The sequence below is a fragment of the Lycium barbarum genome, chromosome 9, assembly GCF_019175385.1.
Source record: "Lycium barbarum isolate Lr01 chromosome 9, ASM1917538v2, whole genome shotgun sequence".
Taxonomy (NCBI): Eukaryota; Viridiplantae; Streptophyta; class Magnoliopsida; order Solanales; family Solanaceae; genus Lycium; species Lycium barbarum.
Genome location: NC_083345.1, coordinates 97,941,068 through 97,952,710, shown reverse-complemented (window position 1 = coordinate 97,952,710; position 11,643 = coordinate 97,941,068). Strand labels below are relative to the sequence as shown.

The 11,643-nt window shown below is 40.6% G+C and overlaps 1 protein-coding gene across 1 annotated transcript; it reads left to right on the top strand.

Moving 5' to 3' along the window:
• Positions 1 to 203: 203 nt before the first annotated feature.
• Positions 204 to 10,720, top strand: LOC132612054 (uncharacterized; the record flags this gene model as incomplete). Its single annotated transcript, XM_060326399.1, has 11 exons — positions 204 to 336; positions 450 to 631; positions 731 to 1,777; positions 1,864 to 2,067; positions 3,349 to 3,399; positions 3,460 to 3,670; positions 3,750 to 3,949; positions 4,131 to 4,198; positions 9,675 to 9,776; positions 10,084 to 10,270; positions 10,357 to 10,720. Coding segments are annotated over 11 exons (2,475 nt in total), but the record flags the coding sequence as incomplete, so codon positions are not given.
• Between the last annotated feature and the right edge of the window lie 923 nt (positions 10,721 to 11,643).

Below are 11,643 nucleotides of genomic sequence, written 5' to 3'. Positions count from 1 at the left end.
AAATGAACTTCATGTATGATCTTTATTCTTTTTTGTTTGTTGTTGAGTACTGATTGTTACTGAACACAATGTGCAGGTTCAACGAGAACTGTGATTACCAACTCTTTCAATTCAAGACTTCAACATCATTGGTCTTCGACGGGCAGGTCATTTATCTTATAAAAGAATGGGGGCTGGGAGAAAGACAAAAACGGTCATGCTAAAGGAGAAATCCAAATGTGTCGACAGTTAATGGTAGCGCATCAGCTAGGAATCTGAGAAAGGCTGACCTTGGAGCAGTAATTTTTGGATGCAAGCATTTCACATATAAGGAATGCATGTTCAAACAGTCGTTTGGTTAGTCTTCTATTTCATATCAGACTTTTGTCTCTGTGTTATTTTATCGGGTGATGATTGCACAACAACTTGATGATGTGGACCTTTATTTTTCTCTTGATCTTGTCGAACAGGTTTACCAGCTCCGCATTTCTCAGATGTGAAGAATATCAACATTGGTTTAACTCTATTCCTATTCAACTATAGTGATCGAAAGCTCCATGGCATCTTTGAGGCTACTAGCCCTGGGCAGCTGAATATCAACCCGTATGGGTGGACTTCTGATGGAGACGAAAGTACACCATACGAAGCACAGGTACAAGAATTCTTCATACACGTTTTGGTGTACTAGCTTGTTACTGTTTGATTAACAATTCCAAGTTACTTACCCTAGTGTGCTCTCTATCTTGAAAAGGTAAGGATCCGAGTGCGAAGGTTGTGTCGTTCCTTGACTGAAGATCAGTTTGCCTCAATCATTGGCGAGAACTATTATGCACCATTGTTGTTTTGGTTTGAGCTGGATCGAAGCCAAACCAAAAGATTGGTTGACTTGTTTTCGTCTTTGCCAGCCCTCGACTATGCTATTATTAACCTGCAAAATCCATCTAAGTGGAATAATCCTTTCAAAAGTCTACCACCGACGGGGCCAATAGATGCAGTTGATAAAACAAAAGACTGGAATCCAGAAGAAAGATCAGATCACTTGGATCATGCTGGTTGGGCAGATGCTTCGAGATTGGCGAGTACTGATACCACTGGGAAGCTAAATTATGGCAAATCACATGTCTCTGTGCTAGGAAGCACTAGTGCATCAGTAATTGAACCCAAGGCCAATTCACAGAAGTTGTGGAGTTCATTGTTCAAATCTTCAGCTTCTGATATGGATAAGACAGATTCAACTTCTGACATGGGCAAGACAGATCCAATGCTGAATTCATCTTCAAGTCCTAGTTCATCACTCCCAGATAAACATAGAATGGATTGGGAATCATGCCTTGGATCTTCTGTTGACAAAGATGGGCATGTCTATCAGGCTTGGGACTTAGTGGAACATGAAGAACCTGTTGAATCAACATCAAGCTTTGTCTATTTTTCAATGCAGAATGAGTCAATCTCCCTCAGTGAGGAGAGCAAGTTGTTCGAAAGGCAATACACGGGACAGGAGAGTGAACATTCTGAAGTCACTGTTTCTGAATTGAATCTTCAGCAGGTCAATGAACTGAAAACTGAATGGGAGTCATCCTATGGAGAAAGTCAGCATGCAGAATCCTCCATGGACAATGATAATGTGGAAGTGCCGGATGATGGACCACCAAGTTTGATGGGCTTAAAGGAGGAAGGTCAAAGAGATATTTCTCACCGATCTTTTGCTGTTAACGTTGGTTCTGAAGGTAGAAATTCTGAAGTGCTCGAGACGCTCAAACAAGTGATCCCTTCTGATCTTTTAGCTATTGTAGCTAAGGTAAATTAAATTGTCCTTTTTTACCGGTCTGGTTACTTTCCTCCCTTTTGCTGCTACTAATAGATTATGGTATATTATCCTTGAAGTTAATAGGAGAAGTGGAGGGATTGAAGAGATCTAAGTTGGAACAAGACCTGAAAACGATGTTTCTGGAGAGCTCTAAGTTGGAACAAGACCAAAAAATCATGTTTCTGGAGAGGTCTAAGTTGGAACAATACCTGAAAGTCATGTCTCTAGAGCAAGAGGTGGTATTTTCTACTTTGTCTGACCTAATGTTTTTTGTGTTGCTGGTTTATTTTATGCTCAAATATCTTGTCTACAGTCTTTTTGCCCCTGACTTCAGCTATGAAATCTTTGGTTGGGGATCTGCTCCTTTCTCATAAGTGAATAATTCTTTTGGATCTTAATTTATAATTTAGTACTAAGCCTAAGATCTGCAGTATAAGACGTTCTCTTGTGGTGAACTGGAAACTGTTTCCGGAGGCGATCTTTTACCCTTCTTATGCAACTTTTTCCTATTTTATTCCTAAAACACACAAGTGACTCCACATGTTCCCAACGGATAATAAGCAATTTAACTCCTCTTAAGAGCCCTGTCAGGAAAAAAAAGTCCTATGTCAAATAGACGGTTAAATTGGCATGGAGTGTACTTCTCCCCAAAAAAAGGGCATGGAGTGTCATTTAATATTTTGTAACGGTTACATATAGATCTACATGTTACTTTTTGGTTTTAGTAATTGAATAGGAAAACATTTTAATATGAAGAGAAATGTGGTTTACATGCAGCTTTTAATATAGTATGGCATATTTTGATACTTCAAGAAAATGGGTATTATTTTGGCAGTGCAAGAGGAGATATGGATATTAAGTTTGAAACCAAAGCATTATTGAGCTTTGTGTCTTCGCGAAAATGTTTATATAGAGAGGCAGCTGCAATAATTTATAGGGTGTTACAGACGCTTTTGTGCTAGCCAATACCATGTTAATTATGCACTAAAATCTGATACTTCTAGAGAGGCAGTGCCTGTTTTAAGAAGATCTAAAAGGGCTTCCAAATAATTTTGATGGTTTACTCTAGTTATGTCTATTCTGCTATTCTATTGAAATGCCTTCTTCATTGGTGCTTATGTTGGTAAGTTGTGAACTCTGCCGAAAATTATCTATTTGTATCTTTGTGTTTGCACATAGTTCTGAGAGGTAGTTTACTGAGTTCCTCTCCGTGCCCAACAGAATATAAACCTGTTATAATGAATGGTGCCTTCTTATTCCTTGAACTATATTCCCCCGGTTTCATTTTATGCGTCTTAGTTTGACTGAGAACAGAGTTTAAGAAAAGTAAGGAAAACTTTTGAATCTTGTGGTCTTAAACTAAATGTGTATAATGTACCAAAATATCCTTAGATATTGTGGTCTTAATACACCATGTGAGATGTTGGAATTAAGAAAGTACTAAATATAGAAACCAACATTCTTTTTTAAACAGATTATAAAGAAAAGTAAGACACATAAATTGAAATAGAGGGAGTATGAGCTTTCAGTTCATCAAGTTTATTTGCTTGTTACATGCACAGGTTCATTTTAAATTGGGACTTCGAGAACCGATGGACATGCATAAGAGATTGGTACCTGGGCTGTTGTATGCCTCGAAGAGTCTTGAGGAAGTACACCTACCACGAGGATAACTTCTGCAAGATATTCATGATTCTGTGGTCATTGTGGGAGGATTTGATGGTTCTTCATGGCTTCCATCCTTGGATTCCTACTTTCCTTTGCACGATCGTGTGGAAACACTTAGACCAATGGCATTTTCAAGGTCTCATGCGTCGGCAGTGAAATTAAATGGCGAAGTTTTTGTACTTGGTGGGGTACATAATGATGTGTGGTTGGATACAGGTATAAGAATCGAGATTGTTTCTTCCCCTACGTTTGTCTGTTTCCAAAAAATGTGTTAACAGTATTTGCTCATTTCTAGTTGAATCGTACAATCCATTGAGAAATCAATGGATGCCACAACCTTCAATCAATGAGAAGAGGGGATGCTTAGCGGGAGCTTCTTTGAATGATAAAATTTTTGCTTTTGGCGGTGGAAATGGTGATCAGTGTTTCTCAGAAGTGGAAATGTTTGATTTGAACATTGGAAATTGGATCTCTGCTCAGTCAATGATGCAAAAGGTATCATCCAAGTTTTTACAGTTTATGGTGTTGTGCATGACTTATTCATTCGTGTTGGTATCGCCAAGCATGTTGCTCTGTTAATGAGAAAAGTGTTTTTCTTTTTCTTAGATAAGCTAGAAGCAATATATCCTGAAATTTGCTCAGTTCAACTGATGTGGGTTGTTTGCATATGTTGCAGCGGTTTGCTTCAGCAGCAGTAAATATCAATGGTGCTGCTGGTGGTTATGATGGGAAAGCTTATATGAAGTAAGAATTAGTGTCGTTGCTAACTTTTGTCTTTTGTCTTCCTTGTGCCTCGGGTTCCCATGATTTTCCTGTAATTCATTTTATTTAGCCGTTTGTTGCATGCTTTGAATCATATCCACTTTCTTGTGTTCCGTGTCTTTTCTGAAGCATCTATGCCTATTTTTTTGGGGATAAGTCCTTACACGTGTTTATACATCCAGCTTTTAGAAACTCAGTTTTATGGGCAACCCTGTTATCTTATGTACAAAGGTGTAATTGTGTAGGTCAAATCCTATTTAGTCTTTCCTAGCCTGATCAAGTAAGGTAGGTCTTTTATTTCACTTTTTTCATGTACTTTTTGCCAATCCTTTTTACACTCATGGTTCATGACTTCACATCACCTCTTTGGCCTGCCAGGCGGCGGAGACATTGTGATGTAGGTGGCTGTCAAACACGCATTGTGACAAGGAATTGAATACTATATATAACTATAAATACGTACATATGTTTAGATATGTGTGCCTGTATACTTCTTTGAGTAGATTGGGTAAGCTGGGTTGTATCTGTACTAAAAGTCAACAACAACAACAACAACAACAACCCAGTGAAATCCCACATCGTAGGGTCTGGGGAGGATAGAGTGTACGCAGACCTGACTCCTACCAAGGTAGGATGGCTGTTTCCGAAAGACCCCCGGCTCAATAAAAGCATAAAGAGAAGTCAGATAAGGTTAGATAAGGTTAAGAGATTCGGATAAGAGATTTAAAGCGATATGGAAATGAAATAATGCAAGCGACATAGATAATACAGGATACTCAGAGCACAGAAAATAATCGATAATAGCAGAAATCGGAGCAGATGACACAGGATAACCAAAGCACAGGAAATAACACATAATAACAGATAATAGCAGAAATTGGAGCACAAGAAATTATATTGCAATAATGCAACTAAGAAGAACGGATAACGAGACTATCTACTAGCCTTCTACCCTAATTTGGGTCCTCCAAACCCTCCTATCTAAGGTCATGTCCTCGGTAAGCTGTAATTGCGCCATGTCGTGTCTAATTACCTCTCCCCAATACTTCTTCGGCCTACCCCTACCTCGTCTGAAACCATCCATGGCCAACCTCTCACACCTCCGCACTGGGGCATCTGTATCTCTCCTCTTCACATGCCCAAACCATCTCAATCTCGCTTCTCGGATCTTGTCTTCCACCGAGGCCACCCCCACCTTATCCCGAATATCCTCATTCCTAATCCTGTCACTCCTGGTGTGGCCACACATCCATCTCAACATTCTCATCTCGGCAACTTTCATCTTTTGAACGTGAGAGATCTTAACTGGCCAACACTCCGCCCCATACAGCATAGTCGGTCTAACCACCACTTTGTAGAACTTGCCCTTAAGTTTTGGTGGCACCTTTTTGTCACATAGCACTCCGGAAGCAAGCCTCCATTTCATCCACCCTGCCCCAATACGATGTGTGACATCATCGTCAATCTCCCTGCTGCCTTGCACAATAGACCCAAGGTACTTGAAACTACTTTTCTTCTGGATGGCCTGGGTACCAAGCCTTACTTCCAAGTCAGCCTCCTGAGTTGCTTCACTGAACTTACACTCCAAGTACTCTGTCTTGGTCCTACTCAGCGTAAACCCTTTAGACTCCAGAGTATGTCTCCAACACTCCAGCTTAGCGTTAACTCCGCTACGAGTCTCGTCAATCAGGACTATGTCGTCCGCGAAAAGCATACACCATGGCACCTCACCTTGAATTTGCCGTGTCAATCCATCCATCACCAAGGCAACTAAAAACGGACTAAGAGCTGATCCTTGATGCAACCCCATCACAACTGGAAAGTGCTCTGAGTCTCCTCCTACTGTCCTCACCCTGGTTTTGACTCCCTCATACATGTCCTTGATCACCCTAATGTACGCCACAGGTACACTTTTAGCCTCCAAGCATTTTCATAGGATCTGTCTTGGAACTTTGTCATAAGCCTTTTCTAGGTCGATGAATACCATGTGTAGGTCCCTCTTCCTCTCCCTATACTGCTCCACCAACCTTCTCATAAGATGGATGGCTTCTGTAGTTGAACGTCCCGGCATGAATCCGAACTGGTTTTCTGAAATAGACACACCTCTCCTCACCCTCATCTCCACCACCCTTTCCCACACTTTCATAGTATGGCTTAGCAGCTTGATACCTCTATAGTTGTTGCAACTCTGGATATCTCCCTTATTCTTGTATAGAGGGATCATTACACTCGCCCTCCATTCTTCGGGCATCAATGTCGTCTTAAAGATGACATTAAACAACCTAGTCAGCCACTCTAAACCTTCCGGGGCCGCGCTTTTCCAGAATTCCCCCGGAATCTCATCAGGTCCGGTTGCTCTTCCCCTGCGCATCCTACGAACAGCACCCTTAACCTCGTCAACCTTAATACTCCTGCAATAGCCAAAGTCGCGACGCCTTTCTGTGTGTTCTAAATCACCCAACACAATGTTTCTGTCCCCTTCTTCATTCAAGAGTTTGGAGAAGTATGATTGCCATCTCCGTCTAATGACAGTTTCCTCTAGCAATACTTTGCCATGCTCGTCCTTGATGCATTTTACTTGATCCACATCACGAGCCTTTCTCTCCCTTGCCTTGGCTAGCCTGAACAATTTCTGTTCCCCTCCTTTCTCTTCTAGGTCAGCATACATGCGTTCAAAAGCTGCCGTTTTTGCCGTCGAAACCGCCAACTTCGCCTCCTTCCTCGCCATCTTATAAAGTTCTGTATTCGTCCACTTCTCCACCTCATCCTTGCTTTCTATCAACTTCGCATACGCCACCTTCTTTGCTTCCACCTTCCCTTGAACTTCTCCATTCCACCACCAGTCCCCTCGATGCTGACCACGACTACCTGTCGAGACCCCCAACACTTCCCTTGCTACCACCCTAATGCAACTAGCCGTCTTATCCCACATACTGGTCGCATCCCCACTACTATCCCAGGCCCCCATATCCTTCAATTTCTCTCCCATCTCCAGGGCACTAATAGTGGTCAAACTCCCCCATCTGATCCTAGGTCGGTCCTCTACGACCCTCTTCTTCCTCGTCATCTTGATCGCTAAATCCATCACCAAGAGCTTATGTCGGGTTGTAAGATATTCGCTCGGGATGACCTTACAATCCTTGCACAGACCTTTATCATCCTTCCTAAGGAGTAAAAAGTCAATTTGAGTCTTAGCCACCGAACTACGGAAGGTTACCAAGTGTTCCTCCTTCTTTGGGAAACTCGAATTGGCTATCACCAATCCAAAAGCTCTTGCAAAATCCAAAAGTGAGACTCCTCCTCCATTCCTGTCCCCGAAGCCAAAGCCTCCATGCACATCATCATAACCTCCCGAAATAGGTCCGATGTGTCCATTGAAATCACCTCCCACGAATAGCTTCTCAGTAGGCGGTATGCCTCCCACTAATTCGTCCAAATCCTCCCAAAAGCGCCTCTTCTCCTCGTCGCCTAAGCCCGCTTGCGGCGCATATACACTAATAATGTTCAAAGTGAGTCCTTCAACGACCACCTTAATCGACATCATCCTATCAGTGACTCTCCTAACCTCTACCACCTGATCCCTTAATTCACTATCTACTAAAATGCCCACCCCATTTCTATACTTCGACCTACCAGAGAACCACAACTTATACCCGTCTACCTCCTTAGCTTTAGGACCTACCCATTTGGTCTCTTGGATACAAGCTATATTAATCTTCCTCTTCTGAAGAATCTTAACTAGCTCTATGGACTTCCCCGTTAACGTTCCAATATTCCAAGATCCTACTCTCAACCTAGACGCTCCTTTAACCCACTTACCCCTCCTAACCCTCGCCCCCGTCCCTGAACGAGAACATGACCCTAGTCTACCATCACTAAGTAAAGCCACGAAAATGAGTATGAACTAATAAACTATTCAAAAGTCTAAAGTTAGCAAAAAATGTAACTACAAGTGTATGGACAAATAATGAATATGGCAACCGGAGGTACCAACTCCAGTTGAAATGAACCTGATCGCCGCAGGAAAACACTGTTCAACGTCCGAGTACTGTTCACTGTTCACTGCCGGAATTATTTTCACAGAGTCCTGAAACAGGAGCAGAGAAGAGGGGGAACAAGAAAAGAAAAAGAAAAAAGAAAAAAAGGAGAGAGAGAGGGCTGGCCGGAAAATGGTGCCGGAAAAAGTCTCCGGCGATGACGCAGCTGTGTTCTGGCAGCGCCAGGAGCAGATAAAAAAGGGGAAAAGGAGAAGAGAAGGAGAAGAAGAAGAAAAGGAAAGAGAAAAAAAAAAAAGTAGATCTGGCCGGAAAAGAGGCCGGCGTTACCTAATCGCCGGAGTTACCTGGTCGCCGGACGCGGTCTGATCGCCGGATGTGGTGGCAGGTGGGGTGGGGGGAGGGAGATGTTACCGTTGATCAAAATTTTAAAAATAAATTAAAAAGGAATATCAATTTTCTGTATAAAATAAATAGCATCATTACACTTTAACAAAACTAGCATTGCATCTCTCTTAATTCCAAAAGTCCTCTGTGATTACCTAAATAGTGAAGCATACATAGATGTTGGGAAAGTCAAATACTCTGCTTGGCACACAATTTTCCCTAAATGGTATTATCAGCTCTTAGTTTGAAGGTTAACCGTTCATGAGATTTTGTTTTGCATGCTGATTTGAAACCATTTTGAAGAGTTATTGCGTCTTTGTCTAGGAACCAACAGTCACTAAGCTACTAGTATCTTCACTATAAGAAGTTTCAAGTCACATAGACATCTTTCTTTTGATTTTGATAAGTTCCATTCACAGAGATATCATGAAATGAACGAATAGAAATGTTTGAATGAAACTAAACTAAAACACATAATGGGAGCAACACACATTTTGCTCATGCTGTCCATGAAAGCCTTACTTTTGATATCATAGTAAAGTTTTAGACTAAAGTACTCGTTAGAACAGAAATTTTGGAGTTCAATACGGTTACATTTCTACTTCGGTACTAAACAATTCCAGAGGAGAAGGTCTTGATGATTGGCTTTGGATTTTGGCAGTTCCTCCTGTGTTTGCCAATGCAGTATGGGCAGACATTTTAGGAACTACATTTGAAAGACAAATTATGGCCTGTCATAGTATTCTGGAAGGCACTACTAAACTTCTGAAGAGCCCTAGCGCTCTCAGTAACCTGTAGTTGTTTCTGTTTGTATAAATTTAAGTATCTGGTTAACCAAAAAAAAGGTCTTGATGTATATCAATCTCTACATATATTAGCAATAATGGAATATAATGAACACATCAAAAGTTTAAGTGGTGGTTTTCTTTTGGTTTCATTAGTTGCTTCATACCACGGTTTTATTGAGTGTGGATGTATGACCATATTGTGCTTTTACCAATAATGACACTTATTTTGGTCAAGATTCTGTTTGTAGTGCATTTGTGTCTAACTATGATGTTTGGTTCAACACTAAGATCTGTTGAAAGATTTGACCCGAGAGAACCTACATGGACTACAGTTGGAAGCATGACAACGAGGAGGGGATGCCACTCGTTGGTTGCCTATAATGAGAAGTTGTAAGTCCGTTTCTGTTAGAAGCCTCTGTTAGATATGTTAAGTTTACCATCAAACTCTTTTATCTGTATTTCTTGATCCTTAAATGATTGTTGGATGGGTGCACGATGACTTTGTCCCTTCTTGTGAGCTTTTCTATAGCAGGTTTAAGGTAATGAGCGGTAGGATCGAGTGTAGTGACTATTACCTGATCTTGTTATATACTTGCCCTATTACCTGTAGTTACTGGACCTTAGAAGGTCCTGATTTCATGCTTATACATTGTGCTTGAAGATCGATATAACCAGACGTATAAATTTTTTCTTGCAGATATGCATTGGGTGGTTATGATGGAGAGAACATGATTTTGTCTGTTGAGATACTAGATCCACGATTTGGTTCATGGGTGATGGGAGGGGAGATGAACAGTCCCAGGGGTTACTCTGGAGCAGTTGTGATAGGAGGAAAAATATTTGTAATTGGCGGAGTAAACGATCAAGAGGAAAATCTAGATATGGTATATTACTTTTATTTATTACTTCCACCTTGGTTTAGTACATCTATCCATTCTTTGCCTCATAAGTTGCCTGCAATTCATGGCAGATCGAATACTATGAAGATGGCCATGGTTGGAAGATGACTGACACGAGGACTTTAGGGAAGAGATGTTTCTTCTATGCCGTCGTCTTGTGAGTTTGGGGAAAAACATCTTAACATTTTGGTGCTGATACATGTATTGTCATATAGTATGACAGGGTAATGGCTTCACTGCACATATTGGTGATCCAGAACTGTAAATGATTAGTATATAGAACTAGTTATATGCACACTGGTGCACAAGTAATGCTATTGTCATGTGTGACTGTTTAACTCCATGCTTTTGCCACTTGACTGAAGTTCTGATATACAATATGCTACATGCAGTCTGTTTTGGTGAAACATAGAATGATCTTTCCATATTTGAGAAGATTCCAGCTTCACTATTGTGCTTGTAGTGCGACAGTATTAATGGTCTTTTGTCACTTCTCATTTCAGTTTTTTTATTTGCATGTACAAAAATAGAAATTCTCCACATCTATTTTCGTAATGTGAGATAGAGTTTCGCCAATCAAGCTAGTAAAAGACTCAAAACACTAATTCTGAACTTTTGTTTTCCAGGAAAAGCTCTTTATCGTAGGGGTATTTTCCTCCTTATTCTTTGTCAAATTAAAATACATAAAAACTTCATTACTTCAGAAGTAGATATGCTTTTAAACCTCACTGTTCCTTTTCGTTGGTGTTCCCATAAAGAAATAGAATCGCCTACTCGACGCAAGATTTCTTTATCTGATTTTTGCGGCATACATATTTATCTTTTTCTAAGACTAGCATACATATATATTTTTTTTCCTCGAAATTTCACCCTTTTACTCTAGTTAAAATTAGAAGAAAAAAAAAATCTGAAAGCAACAAAAACAGAAAAAACTGAGAACGATGGAAACTCTTCAGAAAGGTCATGTCCTAATCAGTAACTTAGCTCTTCTCCCAAAAAACTTAGCTCTTCTCCAATCGTTGGCTTCTTTTTTGGAAAAATAACCTTCAACTCCTAGCATCCAATAAATGTACATGCAAGCAATATAGCATCACAAATGTATAGTAACAATTTAAAACTTTATTTCCCTGCCTCGCAAACGCACCAGAAGAATCAAAATACTCTCACACTCCGTCAAAATCGCAATGAAGTTTTGTTTGGTTTCACATTCGGTATTCGGTACCCGCATTGAAGCTCAACTAATCCGATTTCGTGCCGCGTAGATCTCATTCGGGGAAAGCTCTCCCTACCAAAGAAATTGCTTGAAACTCGAAATATCGGGTTAACTGATAAGTTGTTATTTTCCCAATGCCCTTAGA